General features: G+C 47.2%; 1 protein-coding gene across 2 annotated transcripts in view; it reads right to left on the bottom strand.

Moving 5' to 3' along the window:
* The window catches only part of LOC135263681 (transcription factor COE1), a 147,919-nt gene that overhangs the window by 31,436 nt on the left and 93,983 nt on the right, over positions 1–22,500 (bottom strand). Inside the window, exons 8-10 of one of the 2 annotated variants that reach the window (XM_064351990.1) lie at positions 20,150–20,267; positions 10,915–11,072; positions 6,945–7,071 (exon numbers count right to left, since the gene is read on the bottom strand). In XM_064351990.1, the coding sequence (XP_064208060.1) occupies positions 6,945–7,071; positions 10,915–11,072; positions 20,150–20,267 (403 nt within the window). The remainder of the gene's footprint in view (positions 1–6,944; positions 7,072–10,914; positions 11,073–20,149; positions 20,268–22,500) is intronic. The other variant, XM_064351989.1, reaches the window with a different exon arrangement.

Here is a 22,500-nt window from a genome sequence, read left to right as displayed (position 1 = left end):
CCACTTTTATTTTCTTTTTTTTTGTCTTGGGCTTGAGATAGCTCTCCGGGCTGGACTGATCAATGGGAGGGGGCCCAGTTTCACTCACGGTCAGAGTGCGTATCAACGCTCCCCGAAATTCTCCTACGGGACCAGTTTGCAAAAAAAAAAAAACACAAAACAAAATAATAAATAAAATAAAATAAAATAAATGAATAAATAAATAAATACACAACCGCAGTTCCAGAAATGGGAAATGGCAAAATGTGTGTCTATATGGCGGGGAAAGTGCCTGCCTATGAGGGGCTTAAATAAATAACACACACACTGTGTTTAACTGTGCAGCACAGCAGGCTTGTTCTTATGCATTAGTGATTTGGTGTGAGCTGCGCAGTCACCATGCTAGCATTTAATCTGGCTACAGCAGAGGGGAAGATGGTAATATAATGGGGATGGTGGTTATGGGGGGGGGGGGGGGGGGGTGAGAAGGCCCTGTTTAGAGCCTCACTCTGCTGTGTAAACACACCGCCCGCCCTGCATGCTAATACGGCTGTCTGGCTGAGCTGTCATTATGGATAATCAGACAGCCATTCAAACGCTGACATTACGCACAAGCATTATTCACATACACCGCTCCTGCCGTCTGAGCAATTACATTAAAATAACCACAGAACCTTCGCGACATGGATATAATTAGTCATTCTGTGTACATTTAGCCCACAGAAAGAAAAAAAAAACGATTACTACTACTACGTCTGACCCTAGTATTAATACTAATTATAATAATTACACACACAGACACACACATATGTATATGTATATACAGTATATATATATATATATATATATATATATATATATATAGAGAGAGAGAGAGAGCACAAAACAGACAAACTGCACCAAATTCCCTTCTCTCTCATGCAATACCAAGACACAACAGACTGTTTTAATTTAGAAAGCTGAAACCCCCCCTTGTCAATATGCACATGTAGATATCATAAAAAATATGAATACATAAACACATAAATGTGCGGCCAGCAAAAAAAAAAAGAAAAAAATGGAGAAGTGAGACTTGGCATAATGCCCCATATGTGCAACCCTCGCCACCATATTTTCTCCAAATGTGGAACGGTCCAAACCACACGGCTGGGTGTGTATTTATAGTGGGCCAGATTTGTGTTCGTAACTGTTTCACCGTTGTCCTCTCGTTAATTTAGGACTGAAGTGTGGTTTAATGGGTCTCTCTGGACTGCATTAATGCCTTTGTTTTAAGACAAAAATAGCTGTGAGGATAGTGTGGGGGAGATTTTATGTACTTTGGTGCTATATACTGTTATTTTTTGTTCACTAAGCGTTGTTTTGAAACACGGTTGGTTTATCTTTCAGAGTGATATTCTGGAAGATACCGAAAAGCCGTGTGAAATATAGCCTTAGCATCATGTTCCGAGAAAAAAACCATTGCTAACCTACAACCTTTCCAAAGGTTTAGCATCATTTTTGTTGCAGCAAGGCCTCTAGTCCAACATGTTTTTACGGGCTATAGGATGAGCACTCCCACCTCCTGTCACTAAACACAGAATTTGTGGAAATGATGTCCCCCACCACCCCCCAGCCTTCTACAATGGGACAATAAAAAATGTCTAAGAAGAAGAAAAGGATTAGAAACTCAGCAGCGATAAATAAATGAGCAGGTTTTTCCCCCTGTCTCCCCCTGCAAACACTATTTGAAGGATTCCTTGCAATCACAGGGATCAATGCTCATTGAAATTTCATGAAGCCTGGTCCGGGGCTCTTCATATTTCCCAATAATGACACCGAAGGGAGATGTGGGGGAGCGGTGGTGGGGGTGGGGGGTGGCTGTGGGGCAATGGAACAGTGTTCTCCCCCAAATTCATCCAACAAGTCACAGCGAAGCGCTACACACATAGAGAGAGGCTGCATACCCAAAAATAATGCAGGACAGCTACAGAAAAACAAAAAAAACATGACGGCCATGAAGCCCACAAGCATCAAGAATGCGTCCGGAAAAAAAAAAAACCAACAACAAAGAAATAAATTCTGTAAAAACCGAATTAGGCTTTACGGTGAATTTTTAAAATAAATTTTAAAATTCTAGAAACTTCTAGAAAATTCTAGAATACTATTTTTTGTTCTTCTCTTTCAAACAGAGAGAAACAGAGAGAGCAGCGGCAGGAGGCCCCAGGAACAGAAAAGCGGTTCCGGATCCTTGCCGCGAGGAAGGGGGGGGGGGGGTCATCTTTTGCGGCCGCCCACCCCCTCACTCGGTTTTTTTTTGCGGCTCTCTTCCCGGCACCGCGAAACCCGATCACGAGGATGGGGTGGGGGGAGATTGGGGAGGGGGGGGGGCGACCGGCCAGGCCCAGAGGTCGCGGTGAGATTCAGGCCTGGCAAAGCCCAACGCGACACCCCCTGAACCCACGGTTCTGAGCCTCAGCATTTCACAACCAGCAGCGGACGGGCCCACAGTCCGGGAGGAATGCAATTCTCTCCTCCCTTCTTTCTCTCCTTCTTTTGTTCCTTGTTTTGTTTTCCACGAGCCCGTGTTTCTTGGGTTGTGATCTCATATGCAGCGGATCGGGATCGATGCACTCAGCTACATGGCGCTCAATAGCCCTGAATTATTGCTTCATTTTTTTTTCTCTTTTCTGCGTATTTCAGATGAGTTATTTTTTCCAGCCCACACCAACCAGGGATCAATACCTTACAATCTTATTTTTATCCATAAATCCTGCAGAGGGGTTTATTTGAAAATCTGACAAGCAAAATAAACCATTACTTATAAACCTTATTAAAAAAAAAGAATAAAAATTGTATAGCAGCTATCCATACATACATTCTTTTTTTGTAACATGTGAATATCCTTTACTGAGTCCTATTATTTCTGCACTAAAATGTACTCAATCAAGAAAAAACAATATGACAATCAGTTAAACAGGCATTCAACTTTATTGTGTTACAAACACTACAGAATTAAACTCAAGGGCGATGCTAAGGTCAAAGGTCAGACTCATAGCCATACAAGCACTAAGAGCCTGGCCAGGCTGATCTCACTAGAACATGTCAGAACCAATCAGATCGCAGGAATCAAATCTCAGCACGTATCTTTCCCTTTCCAAATCCTTCAGAGATGCAATGCGTGTGCAGTTGAGATGGGGGCTGATGCAGATTTTTGCTGCAAAGGACAGAAACATTCCGGAATGTTCTGCCTAATCGAGTTAGGCCCCACTACCTCCGTCTAAGTCATTATTTTAAATAAATAAAAAAACCCTACAGACAGAAAGCTCAAAGTCAGAAAGTAGCTGTCATTCCCTGTCTTTTATCCTGCATCTTTGTAGGAGTACAACGGGACAGACGCACTTGCATTACTGTCCATCAATTAATCAGAAGGCCAGAGAAAATTAAGCCATCGCAGGCAGGTTTCCGCAGGAGACAGACCTCCCTGTGTCCCTCCCCTCAACAAAAAACCCAACCAGCACTCAAGGAATATTCTGCATACTTTACAGCAGAGTTGGATGGTCGCAGCAGATGATCATCAATGATACTTCTTCCATATTCCAACGGACAACGCTGTGTCACAGTGAACGTGCACTATTTTAAATGGACAAAGTTCATATATTATGCTTGAAATGAATTGTGTACATTGTAATTTTTTCCCCCATTTAAGATGGAATTTAGTCTGCAACCATTTTTTATGAATGAGGAGCAATTAGGGGTTAGGTGTCTTGCTCAGGGACACTTCGACACGCCCCAGGGCGGGGATCGAACCGGCAACCCTCCGACTGCCAGGCAACCGCTCTTACCTGAGCTATGTCGCCCCCGCAAGAAAGGGGTGGGTGGAGCCTGCGGTTTGAGGTGGGAGTAACCCAACACCAAAATGGCGCCCATGTCTGCGCTAATGTGGGCGGACCTGGGAGGGTCCTCCGACTGCCTGTCTCCTGTCCCAGAGGGCACTGAGGGTGCATGGGCATTGTTTGGGCCGCCTTCCCTGACCTGTGCCCCCCACGATCAAGCCGACAGGGGTGCTCAACAAACAAGACAAACTTTCGATTCCTGCCACAGCTTCCAGGAGACACCTGCTGAAGCCACGCCCCCTTAAGCTTATTACACGTTTATTACACCAGCATCACATGATGAGGAGCCTGTGACGTCATAGCTTTTAAGAACAAAAGGCGTGCATGATGTCACTTTCATTGATTACCACCAGCAAATGGCACCAAGATGGGTTCTGGAAGCCAAACTAAACCACTAAATTCTTTAAACAAATGAAAGCTAAAGCTTCACGAAATAACAAAATGTTCTCAGTTTTCCTGTGCTCTGCTGCGGAACGTGGCCTGCTGTGACTCGGTTCACATTAATACACTTTAATAATAAAATGAAGGGGGAAAAATGAGCCATCTTTATATATGTGGCGTCATTCCCACTGTAACTAATGGGTAACAGTATAGGGGAATAAGACACTTTGAACAAAGAGCTGGCATGGAAATCCCACACAATACCACACAAGACAGACAAAACAAACAAAAGAGAGACACGGCAGAAACAGTAAAATAATATAAGAAGAAAAGGGCCCTTAAGCCCACTGCTTCTCCTTACAAATTAAACGGGGAAATAGTATCTGCTATGACCACAGGTACTGCGGGTCACTGGCTCTGCGCTGGAACAAAAGGAATGGCATATTCTTTCCATTCTTTAAAGGGCTTTTATATCAGTGAGCATGGAGAGAGAGAGAGAGAGAGAGAGAGAGAGAGAGAGCATGTGAGAGAGAGAGAGAGATGGTGTGCAGCTATGTTAATATATTATGTAGAACTAAAGTTATTACAAATTTCTCCTTTGGGGTTGCCCTTATAATTTTCAATCAGGTGAAGCAGGATATTCTGTCATCCTACATTGACTATCTGAACTGCTGTCTTAGGCTTGTTCTGTGTGTGTGAGTGTGTGTGTGTGTGAGAGTTTATTACGAGTGTGTGTGCGTGTATATGCATGCGTGTGTGCAATGTGTGTGTGACTGTTTTTATGTGTGTGGGTATGTGCACACATGCCTGCATACATCTACATGTGCCTGTGTGCATGTTTATGTGCGCAGAAGCGCATTTGCGCATATGAGCTGGGGTGAGTACGTGCGACTGCATGCGCGCACTTGGATGGATTCACGTTTGCGAATGTCTTGAAAGCGGGAGCCAGTAAAGCTCGCATCGTGTTCTCAGTTTAACTGCAGCCCTTTTACGAGGGTCCGTCATCAAAACATCCCACGGGAGGTCACGGGATGCATTCTAATCTGAGATACGAGGCGTGACCAAGTCCGTGTCATACACACATACACGGGCTGCATTCTAACTCCCCACGACATCCCCTGAGTTCAGGACGTCCCGTATTAACCTCAGACCACAAAGCAGCGCTCCTTAAAATTCAGCACCTCATTCCACTCTTCCCTCTTTCCTCTGCAAGACAGATCAATTGTACATTCCCATGTTCTCTGTGCAATACGGTATGCGGCTTCTTTGTAAGACAGACCAATACTTTATGCCCCTTTTCTCAATTCAATATGGTATGTTGCTTCTCTATATGAGATCAATTTTATATGCCCCTTTACTCTGTGCACTATGGTATATTGCTGCTCTATATGACAGACCAATTCTGTGTGCCCCTTCTGTCTGTGCAATATGATATGCTGCCTCTCTGTAAGATGGATCAATTCTGTATGCCCCTTTTCTCTGTGCATTACAGTAATGTGGCTTCTCGTAAAAGTGCCGAGAATCAGGTTGACCTCCGCTAAGAGGAAACGGGGGGGAATTCCACTCCTGTAGCGCATCCATCTGACAATCATAAGCACGTGCGCAAAGACACCGCCTGCAGCCTGCGAGCAGCGCCGCGGTTATGCAACGCTGTGATGGATGGTTCGTGTTAGCGGAATTTCAGCGTACAACAGAAAACAATTACCGCGTGAAGGATGCTGGCGACAAAAAGATGTTTGTCATTCGGTCTGCTTCAGCGTCAACGTGAAAGCAACAAGTTATATTTTCTTTTCTCTTTTTTTCCCTCAGGCTGTAATTGTTTTCCTTTGTACTGATCTATACCGTTCCTTTTATGGAGCGCCGAGACAAACTCGAATTACGGCTTTGGATATCTGGACTCATTTCATTCATTTGCAGCTTTCGGTTCTCACCATTTCACCACCAAATTATACACCAAGTCCTGACATGTAATTCACCTACTGTATGTCATGTGATCAAAATGAATGGCATTAGTGTGTAAATCACCAGAGCTGGAAAGTCCAGGGGTCAGAAAGTAAAAGTCCAGTCATGTGATTCTTCTACCCATGAAATTAGACTGCTCATTTCACTTATTAGTTCTACCTCCTGGCTGAAGAAATGCGCTGATCGGAACAATTTAAGATGTTTATTTTAGTTGTCAATTAGAGATTGCAACAAAATACTTTTACTTTCTGAACCTGGATTTTCCACCTCTGGAAATCACCACTGTTTGTGTGGGTGTGGGTGATGAAGACTCTGGAAAGCACCAGTCTAAGGCAGTGAATTAAGAGAGGAAGACTACAGTACACACCTGTTTAGATGAAGATGCCTGGCGTGTAAATCACCAGTGTGTGACTGTGAGTGAGAGTGAGGAAGACTATGGTACACAACTGTGTAGATGAAGTGGGCCAGTGTGTAAATCACCAGTGAGTGATGGTGAGGAAGACTATGGTACACACCTGTGTAGATGAAGTGGGCCAGTGTGTAAATCACCAGTGTGTGACTGTGAGTGAGAGTGAGGAAGACTACGGTACACACCTGTGTAGATGAAGGCGGCTGACATGTAAATCACCAGTGTGACTGTGAGTGAGGGTGAGGAAGACTATGGTACACACCTGTGTAGATGAAGTGGGCCAGTGTGTAAATCACCAGCGTGTGACTGTGAGTGAGAGTGAGGAAGACTACGGTACACACCTGTGTAGATGAAGCGGCCGGGCGTTCCTTTGCAGAACTGCTTGGACTTGTAGGACAGGGTGACCTCAACCACGCCAGGGATGTGTCGGGGTGGGGTCTGCACTCTGATTGCGTGGGGGGTGATGAGCTGTTTGGGAAAGGGGGGGGGGGGAAGAGAGAGAACAGGACATTGTTTAAGAAGCAACAGGTGATCCCATGGCTTTTAGCGGACAGCTAGTAGCGTCAGAATAAACACAATAATAATAACTTTATTTATATAGCGCTTTTCAGAACATGGTGCTCAAAGTGCTTTCCAGAACAACAGAATAAAAAGAGGACAAAATAAACCAAAGAAACATGTGAAGGTAAAATTAGACCAGCAAGCAATCGACGAACCGCGAGTGAGCACCAGCAGATTAGAACAGAAAAGTGGAGGGGAGGGTGGGGGTCATGGATCATGATTTAACACCACAGCCCGAGGTTTGACTCAGCAGCAGATGCTTTTGTGCAGGGAACAGGGGTCAGTGCTTTTGAGACGCGAGAGAGAGGCAGCTATAGAGAGTCCGTCTCTACGTCCCTGTCAGTCACAGAGGTCCCCCCTTCTGAGCCACTCTCCACCACCATAAACAAACACTTCACTTCAAGATGGCCGCCGACCACTCCGTCAAGGGGGCCGAAAATAAACAGCCAGGCGGAAAAGGAGGCCAATGAGTGCGGGGCGCGAGAGGGGGGTAGCAGAACCTTCCCTCCCCTCCCCAAACACACACACACACACACCGTTTCACTGGCTACAGGCTACAGCTCAGCAGCCTTGTTAACAAAACTCCCACAGCATTGAGTAACAGCATTGAAATATGTCACGTTCTTCTAAATAAATTCTTGCATGCATGAAATTTCAGCTACAGTCACCAAGACAAGACATTCTTAACAATATCTTAAAAGCCTTTAGCCTTTCACATGACAAGCCACAACATGTATATTGCCCTCACAAATTAAAAGTTGGCTAGTATTAAGTACTTGTAAAAAAGTAATATAAGTAATAATGACTATGCTGGTAGATACTGTACAAGCTGTGTACCTGCTGAGAGATTATTAATAGACCCATGGCTATGATCCTGCACATACTGGCACTGACTGGCAAGAACTGGCAGGAACCGGAACCATTCTCACCAATCAGGATGCTTGATTCCAACAGTCAAACAAAGCACCCAGAATGCCCCTGGCTCCTTCAGAGTGAGCAGAGAGTGACTTGACCAATTTGGGCCCCGGACCCCCAACCCCCATGGCTCTGTATGGACAAACAGAGCCCCCACTCTCTACACCCCCTGAACTTTAGTTTCACTCCAGCCCCTCCTCTCCCCCATACTACCCGACCCAGTATTTTTGCAGGTTTGTAGCCCAAGAGAGGAGAAGTGGTGCCTCCAGAGTTCTAAAACTAACTCCAGTACTAAGTGTCTCTAAATAGGGCCACTTTGGACAAATGTGCCCCAGGAGGAATAATTAGGCTCTGGTACAGATCTCCAACCTTCTACCCCGCCCATCCCCCTAACCCCCCCACCCCACAGCCCATTTCAGATTAATCCATTACCTCCTGACCTTCAACTGTTTTACAAATGTTGATTTGGAGGGGGAACAAAAAAATAACAAACCACAAAAATAACAGATGTTTCTCAAACTAATGTAAAATAATGACCCCGGCAATTATTTGAATTAATGGCCACATACAAACAATGAAATAAAGCAACCAGGGAAAAAACATGAACACACACACACAGACACACAAAACAACATAATGTCAACCATGTGTGCAGTCACACCTCATCTGCTCACCATGCCAACATGGTGTGTAATTGACAACTAAAAATAAACTGCGTAAATTATTATTTTAGAGTACTTCATTGTGCTTATTTTGGTCCATTGAGATTGGATCAGTCCATTAGAATGGCAGGAGAGATGATGATGACAATGCCCCCCCCTCTTTCTGTTCTCCTTCATTATAGCCCATTGCGGTAGGGAGGGGAAGGAAAGGGGTTGAGCTGAGAGAGTGAACAAGTACTGACTGGGTTTCTAAGGAATATCAGCCCTGAAATCACAGTGTTTGCCCCCATGGGCTGTGCAGCTGGGGAGAGGTTAGATGGGATATGATGGGTGGGTGGCCCCAGTGCTGATGGGGATGATGGGGGGGGGGGGGGCAAGGCCAGGGGTCACAGGAACAGCTACGGGGTGTCGCAATGGGGGGGCATGGCCTCTGTAAATTGGTCCAAGATGTGGGTCTACCTCAGCCCTACAGCCCCAACAAAGAGTTGCTACATGGGAGGATATTAGGTAGAAGCATATATATATCTAAATGTATATGTGTGTGTATGTGTGTGTGTGTGTGCGTGTGTGCGTGTGCATGCGTGAGTGCGTGCATGTGTGTGTGCGTGCATGAGTACATGTGTGTGTGCGTGCGTGTGTATTTATGCATGTGTAGACACATTTATATGTGCATTCATGTCTCCATTGGACACCAGGCATGTTCAACAACCCTATTTCCCGCCACCATATTAAAACGCCATCAAAAACAGGAAGTGAGAACAGACCTGTTCCGCTAAGCTGTGCAGATGGAACGCGGAGCTAAAAAGTGAGAGAGAGAGAGAGAGAGAGAGAGAGAGAGAGAGAGAGAGAGAGAGAGAGAGAGAGAGAGAGAGAGAGAGAGAGAGAGAGAGAGAGAGAGGAGAGAGAGAGAGAGAGGAGAGAGACAAGAGCCGCGTCTACCTCCGCGAGAAGCGCCCGCCCGTTCCAAAGCGAGCGAGCGGACGGGCGGGCTGCGGTTCCCAAGCGCCCAAAACCGCGGCCTTACCGCGCGGTTATCTCCCGGCTTCCGTAACTCTGAATCTGCTCCTTTCACCTCTCCAGAAAAAAATAATAAATAAATAAAAACAACGCCGCGTGACAAACGAGGGGCTTTTTATAGACCCGCACCTTTAACGCTGGAGCGTCTGAATTGATCACTAACCCAGTTTCCCAAGGAGAAGAAAACACTTTGCAGAAAGCAGGAGCACATGGCGCAGGTCTAGGAAACGCAAGGCCGGATAGCACCTTGTACTGAAAGAAAAAAGTACCAAATGGAACAAAAAGTACTTATCCCTTATCTGATCGCTCAGTACAACTCATGCAGACTAGCTGCAGTGTTGAACAGTAAGGCTTAATACACCCTGAGTTATTGTTCAGCGGCTAGTAATGAAAGGGCGATGCTATGAGCCGTTCCCATTGGCTTCTCTTTCTGTGTCCCGACTGCAGATTGGCTGAAACCCGGACTGGTCACGAGGACCAGGGTTACCTTAGCCAGGGCAGGCTCAGTGAAAAAGGTCCATGTCAGTAACAGTTCTTTCATTCTCCAAAATGCCAAACTGCTTCTGGGTGGCACGTTGTCCCGTAAAAGCCCTTTCGTACAGAGACGCACCCCAAATTTTTCTAAATATAATCGTGACCTTGGCGGTGCAGACCATGTCCAGGAACCCCTCAGGGTGACGGGCGATTGACCGTGGCAAAGAAGGGAGGATTTTGGTTGGCCTGGTTTGCCCCGGGGCTAATCGTTTGCCGAGTTTAGACCCCTGCAGTCTGCCTGAGGCCGGGACAGTGCAGCTCTGCTGGTGGACCGAAAAAAAGCGGCAACTGGCAGCGCACAGTCCTGAGGGCATACATGTTTGAACAGGCTCTCCCAAACAGAGAGGCCATTACAACGCTGAGATAGGCCTATGAATGGCCACTCAGAATGGGCTAAAAAAAATAGAGTAGAGTAGGCATAAAACCTGGTTTGAAAAAGGAATGGATGAACATTCCATTACAGCTCTGACAAGGACAGAGAAGGTGAATGGACGCCATTATGGCTCTGACAAGGACAGAGAAGGTGAATGGACGCCTTTATGGATCTGACATGGCCACGGTGGGTGAACCAATGCCATTAGGGCTCTTACAGGACAAAGAGGCATCAAGGGAGGGAACTGACCTCGCTCCACACCAGCATGGTGCCGAAGATGACCTGCAGCCCATCAAAGAAGTTGTCCCCGATGATGATGACGGTGGCGCCCCCTGTTGTCCATCCCTCGCTGGGGCTGATGGCTTTGATGCAGGGGGCAGCTGCTTCCAGAAACAGGGGGAAAGTGAGAGAGAGAGAGAAAGAGAGAAAGAGAGAGAGAGAGTCAGTTCGGCCAACTCACATCAGAATCGCACAGCATTACCCACAATCCATCTCTTTCAATTCAGAGTGCCAAGCAGAGAGGTGGCGGCGGGTAGTATTTTTAAGCCTTCAGTGTGACTTGGAAACAGCGAGAAACATTCCAGAACCATCTACTGCATCTATTGATTTCATTAGATACAAAGGGAGATTTTTTTTCCTTGAGAGAAAAAAAACTGCAGCTTTTCTTTTGTTTTTCCTGAATCTCGAAGGACTCAAGCATGGATGCACTGCAGAACAACCAGCTCATTAACGCTGGACACCATTTTTCCACTTCAACACTTTCCTCTCACGGGAGTTATGGGGAAAGAATTGGAGAACATCTTTCCCTGGCAGTTACTGTATGTGGTTTTTTAAGTAAGCGATGCACGGTAACTACTGAATAACCCTTTTCCTCCCCTCGGCAGTTGCAGATGAAAGCACTTACTGGTACTACAGCATCACAGTGGATATCATGAGGAAACTTAGTCTATTGGATTTATGCTACAGTATGCGACTGTCTGCATATTAGGTTGTAAAGGTTATTACCCAATATGCATCACTGTTTGAGTACTGTGGGAGGAGCACAACACACTGACCTAGATTAAATCAACATTTGTCCGTAACTGTAACAAATAAATGTAAAGATTCATCTTTTTTCACAAATAGTGAAGAAAGCTGGAAGTTAAGGAACTTGCCAAAATATGTCAAGAAAAAACACACACGCACGCACACACACACACACACACACACACACATACTGTATTTGCTAATCAGAGTTAAGGACAAAGTTTGATTGAATCTACGCCTTTACAGCACATGAAACACTGAAGACAAACATAAACTATGAGACGTTAAAGAAGTCGCACAGCAAAATGTTCAACTCCGAGAGTTTACTCTGACAGTGGTCTCTCAGTACCACTCAGTAGTACTATGTGGTCCCTGAACTTGCCAAAATGTGTTTTACTGGGGGGGAAATGTTCTTGAAACATTTGCATTTGATTGTGGGTTTTATGTTAGGGGCAAAAGTTGATTAAACCCATCTGGTGGAATGCCCTAAGGAGACATTCCACAGGACCTACCTACGGCTGTGTGTTTTTCAGGGGCCTATGGGAAACGGAGTCCACACCCTCTACTACTGTGTCACATGAGGCCCACATACTAGCAGTGGTTTAATGGGACACACACACACTATCAGGGATTTTTCTTCTAGAGAAGATTTACATCCAAATCTAGGTGAGTCTGGGAGAAAGCTTATCTCCTTCTTATGATTCTACAATCATTCAAAATATTACATATGAAAATAAAATGCAAGTAATTTCTTATGGTCTAGATTTAAAAAAATAAGAGTATGAAGTCAATGTTCCTTTTTTATGAAGATCCTCTGCACTAGTATATACCTGCATATGCACACATTCAAATACATCATTCTCTCTCCCTAGGAGGACCACTTACTACAGAAAATACACAGAGGAATAAACACAATGAATATTAATGTGATTAACAGTACAACTGCAAGTACAGTAAATGTTCACACATTTGCATGGAAGCATTTATCATCAAATAGTAAATTTTATTTATGGAAAACTTTTGATCACTAAGAGCAGCTGTCTTCGGGGCGGGGAGGGGGGGGGTTGGGGGATAATTTGGCTGAAACAACAGCACTTGTCAGTCCTCTGATTTGATTATTAATTAAATTCAGGGTCAAAAGGAAATTTTTTGTTTGTATGGCATCTAACTCAGGAATGTCAGAGGCAGCATTAGGAAATATCACTCCACCTCACGGCCACCAAATGACAGCGATCGCATCACTTCACAATAAAAGCCCCAAATGGCAGCGGCCGTATCGCCTTCACAATAAAAGCCCCTGTCCTAGGGGGGCCGGCTACATGCTGGGAATGATAATTTGTGTGATTATACACACACATTTATTAAATATTACTTTGCCCCCCCTTCCCCCAATATGTACGGGGGCCAGGGTGAGCCCGATTGTTTTACGAGAGCGCGTCTAAATGTCAGGCGCGCCTCTCTCTCGCGGCAGACAGACAGTCCCCCCGTCTTTACAGGAGTCCATCAAAGGCCAGGAGCCCAGGGAATAGCAGAAAGAAAAAAAAATGTAAAAATGAAAAGACCCTGCAGCAGCCAAGCCATAAAAAAAGCTCAACACATTAATTGCTTTAAATTTCATTCCGGGATGTTGAACTTTGGACTTTGGATTCCGATGGCGTCCTTCCAAAGGCGCTTTCTGTGAGCTAATTACTGGAAGTCCAATTAGCTCTGGGTTTAAAAAAAAAAATTATGATAAAAGGTAAAAAGAAGAAGTAGAAAAAGAAGAAGCAGAAGAAGAAGAGGAAGAAGAAGAAGAAGAAGAAGAAAGGGGAGATCTCAGGCTCACTATACAGCCTGAAACACAGGAATAGTTGCGTGCGCAGTGCACTGTCACGCGTTACACTGCGTAACCACTCACAGCGTTATTAATAAAAGGCTCTTCCTGTTCAGCACTGGAGTTTAGAAGCAGGAGTTATGCCTCGAAAGTGCACTCTCACCTGATCAGAAACATATGAGAAAGGTTAACATGCTTATTTTGGGCTGTCTGAGGTCAGAGGCGGGCCCGGATCACAGACCGGGGACAGCAAAGAGAGCACAAGGGGCTCAACACTGCTCTCCAAAATGTGAAGCTGTCCTAGACAGAGTGTCCTAGACGAAAGAGCCAGTAACAGTTTTGTGCCAACATCATAGATGCTTATAAGCACATGAGGCTAGTAAATGAGTCGGATTTCTATACTGGAACACACGGGCTGCATGTTATGTCATTGAACTGTGTTTTATATTTGCATATCTTTGGCTGATTCAATGCTTCCCTTTAGGAAAAAAAAGTAAGCAAAGGAAAAAGTGAAATCAAATCTCATCTTCTTCCTGTACATAAAGCAAGTAGCCTACAAGAAGGTGCAGTGGGTGTAGCTTGTGTGAATGCATTTGATGCTCAGGCACTAGTAAAGCCATTCTCTTGGGTGTCGCCAGACTGTGGGCCCACACAAATGAAGGCTTTCCCACAGCAATTTGGCAGTTTTTCATCGCAAGTTAAAAAGCAATTTTAAAACTTATGAAGTCGTACTTATTTTTCTTTTTTTTTTTTGACAATATTGTTTGACTGACAGTAATCACGCTGATGGAGGCAACAGGAGCACACGGGTAAAGTCTCCACATCAGGGGTTGCTGAGCCTAAGACCTTCAAAGCCCTGATTTCAGAGAGAGAGAGGGGGACAGAGAGGGAGAGAGAGAGAGAGAGAGAGAGAGAGGAGGGAGAGAGGCAAGGAGGTATGAAGACCCCAAAGGGCAGCAACTGCAGAGCAAGCAGCAGGTTGCAGGATCAGATCAGGCCGGAAGGTTGCAGGATCGATTCTCACCACCTCAAGCACGGCAGAGCATCAATTAACCCTCAAAACCCCTGAAAATAGGTGCTCTCCCACAACCAGCTCATCCAACCCCAACATCATCCTGAGACCAGGCAGAAAATAACTTTACTATGTATAGTCATTTTTTTTGACATACAGCTATACAAGCGTCTTGGATGACAACATGTTGCGGTGAAAATGATCTCTAAAATGCCACGTAGTTTTATTTTTTATTTTTGTAGAACATATGGTTCTTGAGATTAAGATCAGAGACTCGTGTCCACTGCAGGGGATAAAAATGAATTGCCGGGTCTCAGAAAGATATAAATGGAATCAGAATCCAATAACAAAATTCACATTCTACATTCCATTTTCAGTAGAATTGTGGATTCTGCCCCTGAATCAGCTCTAGAGGAATATGGGGTAGGCAGGCAATCAGTGACTCCAGTTTTTAACAATACCCAAAGCAGGGAAGATTCCAGATTCTAGATGCTGGCAGTAGTTTACTTATGTTTCATTACAAATTAATTCAAGTGCTACTTCTTTCAGTACAAACACGTTTTTTGAATTTATCTTGGCGAGCGACTTTTACGAGCCAAGTTGTGTTACGTGAGTAAAAGTAAAGGCACTTTTATTTTCTGTGTTAAGGGCAAATACTGATTGGAAACAGCAGGCCTGGTTTCATGATGCAGACGGCTAATACCTTTCCCTGAGTGAACTTCATTTGTTTTGCATCTTGCTTTGTCACAAATTTGTGTTTTGGTGAAAGCTGATCAAAGCTGAGCATGACTTCCTATCGAAGACTACGCTCAAAAGTCCTCCAAAAACAAAACCGTATATTCCTCCTGTTACAGTGCATATGCAGGAAACTGCAGACATCTTTCACCTCAACCTGCTTTAGATTAGTAGACAGGATTCTACAAAGCACAACTTTCAAAAGATAAGTCAACAGAAATTAATCTTCTTCAATGTAGCGTGTCAGACAACACTTGGTTTTCCAAAGAAGAGATGTAATCCAGTTTTGACCTTGATTAGATTAAATTATGATATTGTGTGTATGTGTGCATGCACACATCCGTGTGAGCGTCCATGTGTCTGTGTGTGTGTGTGTCTGTGCGTGTGTGGGTGTGCGTGTGTGTGTGTGTTTATGTGTGTGTGTGGGTGTGTGAGTGTGTGTGTGTGTGTGTGTGTGTGTGTGTGTGTGTTATGTGCGTGTGTGTGTGTGTGTGTTTTGTGTGTGTGTGTGTGTGTGTGTGTGTGTGTGTGTTTATGTGTGTGTGTGTGTGTTTATGTGCGTGTGTGTGTGTGTGTGTGTGTATGAGAGAGTTTGTGCGTGTGTGTGTGTGTGTGTGCATGTGTGTGTCCGTGTGTGTGTCTGTGCGTGTGTGGGTGTGTGTGTGTGTGTGTGTGTTTATGTGTGTGTGTGTGTGTGTGTGCGTGTGTGTGTGTGTATGTGTGTGTTTATGTGTGTGTGTGTGTGTGTGTGTGTGTGTGTGTGTGTGTGTTTATGTGTGTGTGTGTTTATGTGTGTGTGTGTGTGTGTGTGTGTGTGTGTGTGTGTGTGTGTGTGTGTGTGTGTGTGTGTGTGTCTGTGCGTGTGTGGGTGTGTGTGTGTGTGTGTGTGTGTATGTGTGTGTGTGTGTGTGTGTGTGTGTGTGTGTGTGTGTGTGTGTGTGTGTGTGTGTGTGTGTGTGTGTGTGTGTGTGTGTGTGTGTGTCTGTGCGTGTGTGTGTGCGTGTGTGTGTGTGTGTGTGTGTGTGTGTGTGTGTGTGTGTGTGTGTGTGTGTGTGTGTGTGTGTGTGTGTGTGTGTTTATGTGTGTGTGTGTGTTTTGTGTGTGTTGTGGTGTTTATGTGTGTGTGTGTGTTGTGTGTGTGTGTGTGTGTGTGTGTGTGTGTGTGTGTTATGTGTGCGTGTGTGTGTGTGTGTGTGTGTGTGTGTGTGTGTGTGTGTGTGTGTGTGTATGTGTGTGTGTGTGTGTGTGTGTGTGTGTGTGTGTGTGTGTGTGTGTGTGTGTTATTGTGTGTGTGTGTGTGTGTGTGTGTGTGTGTGTGTGTGTGTGTGTGTGTTGCTCCATAAGGCAGTCTGGTGAGCTCAGGAGGAGGAAGTGTGGAAGCCGGCGCTCAGAGAGGGTAATCTTGGCCTAAGCTGAAATTGTGCGTGGATTAACCAGATGGCGGAGCGCGGATCCATCTGATAGGATTAAACTCGGCCGCCTCCCTCCACGCCATCTGTTCCTGGTGCTGCCCGCGATCCCGCCGCATCGGGTCCCCCGCTCACACCCGCAGCCGGCACGGGCCAGCTCCCCCCCCCACCCCCCTTACCCCCTCCCTCCTGGGGTGGGGCCCACACAGAGTCTCCCTCGCTCCAGGACACCTCTTTACACCACAACGCTTTCTGTCCAAACATTGGCCCTCGCCTCGCCAGATCCCACCTGGTTCCCTCTGCCCGGGACTTCTCGAAACGGAAACCCTTTGTCTGTATGAGAGGGGACTGGGGGGGCAGTGGGGGAGGCAAGGGGGCGGAGCTAGGGGAGGGGCTGGGGGGGAGGCAAGGGGGCGGAGCTAGGGAGGGCCATAGGAGTTGCTGCCTCCTAACGATGCGAGCCCCACACCTACATTGCAAGGTGGTGATGTCATTGCGACGATGTCATCAAAATACAGAAAAGCATTTGGGAGGTCAGTCCAGACACCACAACAACCTTGTGGTTCTGTAAGACCTTCAGACAGATGCCCAACCAGTGCTGTTTGGGTCCTGACCTCTGTCTGTAACCAAACCCCCCACCCCCTCCCCTTCTATGGATCAGAACTGGGCCCTTAAAGAGAGACTTGTTCTGATCCACATACAGTAAAAAGATCCAAGACCAACTCCTTTGTCACAAACTCTAGCTAGCACAAGCTCATGAGTGGCACTGGTTCAATTTTCTGACACAGAACGCAAGCTTTACCTTTAAAGCAAATAAAAAAAGACCACTAATCACTTATACAGAAGGACCCTGTAAAGCCAGCATAACTCAACCCCTTGGAGGTTACCAGGATGAATTCATAAGACAAATTCATAATAATAACATTTTTTTGTCTTTTTATCCATCATATTGGTCAAAATACATTTCTCCTTCTTCAAAATCTCAGAATAAATAGCAAACTGATTGGATCTAAAGTAAAAATCAATTTCATAAGGACCTCTGCATGTCTGTTGAAAGCCTTACTAACCTGACACACTCGGAGAGATGATAAGACCTTCTCACCAAGGAAATCTGAATCTATATTAAGCCCGCCTGGGACCAGGGAGACCAGAGATGACCTGGCACCTGGGAAATCACCTACTGGTTGATTTTCAGCCCCTTATGAGCTTGGAAGCTCTTCTGGAGGAGAAAGTATTCATTTTTAAACCTGTGGTTAAAGGGGAATCTGTCGCCAATCAGCTGTCTGGCAAAGACAATGAGCCAACAAAACAGAATGCCACCTTTGTGCTTCGACAAAAATATATAGTGATAGAATAGAACCCTTTGAAGAACTTTGAAGAACAAAATTATGTCAGTGTTCTAGAAATCCATTGCTTTCAATTACCAGAAGTGACTGTTACATCAGCATTAGAATGTTCAGTTAAGAACATTCTAATCGCATAATTGTGATCTCACATCTTAAAGGTTTAAGAATATATTTAAAAAAATAAAAAGTGTACGGTGCATTATTTCATGAGATAAGCCACCGACTGAAGAGTGCAGTTACATGACGATGGGAAAATAACAGAGCTATAAGTTTCACTGCTACTGCGGGTATGTCTGGGAAGGTGGGGGGGGGGGGGGCTGACCACACTGACATCAGAGTAACAGCAGAGAGTTTTGGCTGCTCCATGCTGAGCTCCCCTGGTCACTCCGGGTCAGCAGACCGTCCGCTCTCCTGTCTCTCAGCCCACGGGTCGGACTCTAATGAACGGATCTGTCACGGCCCCCCCCCCCGCGGCTGCCCAGCCAGAGCTACGGTACGGTGAAGGGGCCCTGACCGCGCCGGCCTTAATTAGCCACCCAGAGGCATTATGGGAACAGGAACTGGAAGCAAGCAGCCCAGGGCAGCGCACGCCGCCAGCAGGTGCCAAACGCGTGGCGCTCACTGTGGCAGCGAGCGGTAACCCGCCCTGGCTCCTGAGCGCTTCCTGTGAGCGACTCGGGCTTCGAGGGTGGGGGGAGCGGGAGGGCGATCCCTTAATGAGCTGGAGTCAGTCTTCCTTCGGTGCCCAGTAGATCTGAGGGGTTAGGGAGTTCCCACTATAATCTTCTGCATTTCCGCATCCCATCATTCCCCTGTTATCCCCTCCCTGTCAACCCCTGCTCCCCGCGCAGAGCTCTGGGGGGGGGGGGGGAGTGGCACGCCGTCTCCATGACAATCTCGACCACCGGGTGCAGGGGGTGCGGCGGCTGCATCGCGGAACGCAGCGATTCAGTCGCTTCCCCTCTGCGATCCGCTAGCCCGCCGCGGCCTGGCTGAATGCTAAATCATTACATAATACAGCGTGTGAGCGCAAACCCACAGGGTCTCGCCACTCCCGCCGTTCCCTGCTCCTGCGCGCCGCTGGCAGGGCGACAAATTAGAACGCTGTTTGGCCCCTGATAGCCCACATCCTGACATTAAAACATGGTGTTACGCGATAGGGGTTGGGAGGTAAGGGGAGGGGAAGCGACCGCACAGAATATTCCGGAAAACGTGCAGTTTTCCCACACGAATGAGTACCACAGGGAACAGCACGGAGGGGCACCGATGTGTCCTGTTAAAAATGCTGAGCACGGGGCACCTTCACTGTGCCCAATGAAGAGGTGAAAAATCCAGCTTTTGAAAGTAAAAGTCCTCCCCAGTATTTTGTTCCAATCACCTGGATTTGCTAATAAGCACAATTCTTCAGCCAGGAGTCAGAACTAATTGGTGAAACAAACTGGCTGAGTTCACGAGCGTGAGAAACACACAGCAGGACTTTTACTTTCTGACCCTGGGACTTCCCACCTCTGGTCTGAATGCCCCATGCTTACAATGGTTCACAAACAGTACAGCCTTCTTAGAATTTCTTCCACATTTTCCCACTCTCTCTCTCTCTCTCTCTCTCTCTCTATTCGCTTCCAGGTGAACTGATCAGTGAACAGACAGACAGCAGCACACACATACAGGTGAACTGATCAGTGAACAGACAGACAGCAGCACACACACGCAGGTGGACAGGTGGACAGACAGACAGCAGCACACACACACAGGTGAACTGATCGGTGGACAGACAGACAGACAGCACACACACATACAGGTGGACAGGTGGACAGACAGACAGCACACACACACGCAGGTGGACAGGTGGACAGACAGACAGCAGCACACACACGCAGGTGGACAGGTGGACAGACAGACAGCAGCACACACACACAGGTGAACTGATCGGTGGACAGACAGACAGCACACACACACGCAGGTGGACAGGTGGACAGACAGACAGACAGCACACACACGCAGGTGGACAGGTGGACAGACAGACAGCAGCACACACACACAGTGAACTGATCGTGGACAGACAGACAGCACACACACACGCAGGTGGACAGGTGGACGGGCAGACGACAGCGGTGAGAAGGGGCACGTGCTCAGGTAACGGCGACTTCGGAGGGGTCGAGCCGGCGGGCCCTCCGGCCGTGCTTGGAGTTGTTGTGCACGAACATGTTGTCCGACACGGCCAGGACGTGACCGTCCACGTTCACCGTGGTGGAGACCACGACCTGGAGGGGGGGGGGGGGGGCAGGGGGGGGGGGGGGGGGGGGGGGGCAGGTCAGAGAGAGGACAAGGTGAACAGGTGCGACTCCGCCTGCGTTCCAGAATGCGTGCTCCGCCAGCCAAAAGTGAGCGCGTTGCTCTCGTCCGATTTCACCGGACATCGCTGCCATGCTGGCTTCTAAACGCTTCTCAGAACTGCTTGGCAGCAGATGAGCTGTGTGCCTAGGTCTGTGTGGGCGTGCATTTGTGTTTGCAAACGTGACTGTGTTTGTCTGTGTGTGTGCGTGTGCGTGTGCGTGCTGCTCAATGGTGGACTGTGTGTGTGTGTGTGTTTGCATGTGTGTATGTATGTGTGTCTTTGATTGTGTGTGTGTGTGTGTGCCTCTTTGCTTGTGTGTGTGTGTGTGTGTGTGTGTGTTTGCATGTGTGTATGTGTGTGTGTCTTTGCTTGTGTGTGTGTGCGTGACACGCACGCACGCACACACACACAAGCAAAGACACTTTACTTGTGTGTGTGGTTGTGTGTTGTGTGTGTCTTTACTTGTGTGTGTGTTGTGTGTGTGTCTTTACCTGTGCGTGTGTTGTGTGTCTCTTTGCTTGTGTGTGTGAGTTTGCATGTGTGTATGTGTGTGTGTCTTTACCTGTGTGTGTGTTGTGTGTGTGTCTTTACGTGTGTGTGTGTTGTGTGTCTCTTTGCTTGTGTGTGTGAGTTTGCATGTGTGTATGTGTGTGTGTCTTTATGTGTGTGTGTGTTGTGTGTGTGTCTTTATGTGTGTGTGTTGTGTGTGTGTCTTTACTTGTGTGTGTGTTGTGTGTGTGTCTTTACTTGTGTGTGTGGTTGGGTGTTGTGTGTGTGTCTTTACGTGTGTGTGTGTTGTGTGTGTGTCTTTATGGTGTGTTGTGTGGGCTTTACTTGTGTGTGTTGTGTGTGTGTCTTTACGTGTGTGTGTGTTGTGTGTCTGTGTCGTGGTCCCCACTAAGACAGTCCCCACATTGCGTGTTCAGGGCAGGTCTAATCCCCTGTTCCTCTGTGCTAATGATCAGGGCCGCTCTGTTCCCCGCGTCGCTATCGGACCCCTCCGGCGGGGTCACACGCCACCCGCACACCCCGTCGATCGCCGACAGATTGACACGCAGATTCACTTAATTAAAGACGGCTGCATTCGACTGGCCCGGAGACGACGGCGCGGAGCTCGTCGATTTCCTCCCGTCCCACAGCGGCGGGTCTCAGAGCGGTCTTACAGGCAACCGGGAGAGCCTCTTATTTAAACTGCTCCAAAGCCTTCAGAGGAAGCCGTCGTTCCCGAGAGGTAGTGCTGGACGAGACCTGACAAACAGCATCACAGGTCTCCCCAGGAGAGATACACTTATTCTCTCTCCTTCTCTCTCTCCCTCGCCATGCTCTCTCTTTCTCTCTCTCCCCCTCGCCACGCTCTCTCTCTCTCTCTCTCTCTCTCTCTCTCTCCCTCTCTCTCCATCTCTCTCTCTCTCTCTCTCTCACTAAAGACAGGGCAGAGGTCTCCATTGTTAAGGTCTCCATGGCGTTTTGTGTCATTTCCTCCTCTTTGACGCTCGTCACGTCAGTCTGGGGGGCAGAAGGGACAGGTCTGCGTCACTGCTCAGACAGTGTGAAAACACTCTCACACTCACACACACGCACGCACGCACTCGCACACACACAGGCTCACACACAGGCTCACACACACACACGCATGCACGCACGCACGCACTCACACACTCACACACACGCACGCACGCACTCGCACACACACAGGCTCACACACAGGCTCACACACACACACGCATGCACGCACGCACGCACGCACTCACACACTCACTCACACACACACACGCACGCACGCACGCACGCACTCACACACTCACTCACTCACACACACACACGCACGCACGCACGCACTCACACACTCGCACACACACAGGCTCACACACAGGCTCACACACACACGCATGCACGCATGCACGCACTCACACACTCACTCACACTCACACACGCACGCACGCACTCACACACACGCACACACACAGGCTCTCACACACACAGGCACATGCACACATACACACACATACACACTGCACTCACATACACAAATGCTATCTCCCAAACAGCCACACACACAGACTCTTAATCACACTCTCACATAAACACACATAAATGTTGCCCTCATGTCTGCAGATACAGACGAACACAGGACTGTGCTGTGAACGCTGCCCTCTGTC

Source organism: Anguilla rostrata, chromosome 9, assembly GCF_018555375.3.
Source record: "Anguilla rostrata isolate EN2019 chromosome 9, ASM1855537v3, whole genome shotgun sequence".
In the NCBI taxonomy this organism is placed as follows: domain Eukaryota; kingdom Metazoa; phylum Chordata; class Actinopteri; order Anguilliformes; family Anguillidae; genus Anguilla; species Anguilla rostrata.
Note: the sequence above shows the minus strand (reverse complement) of the source record. Positions and strands in the feature narration are given on the sequence as shown.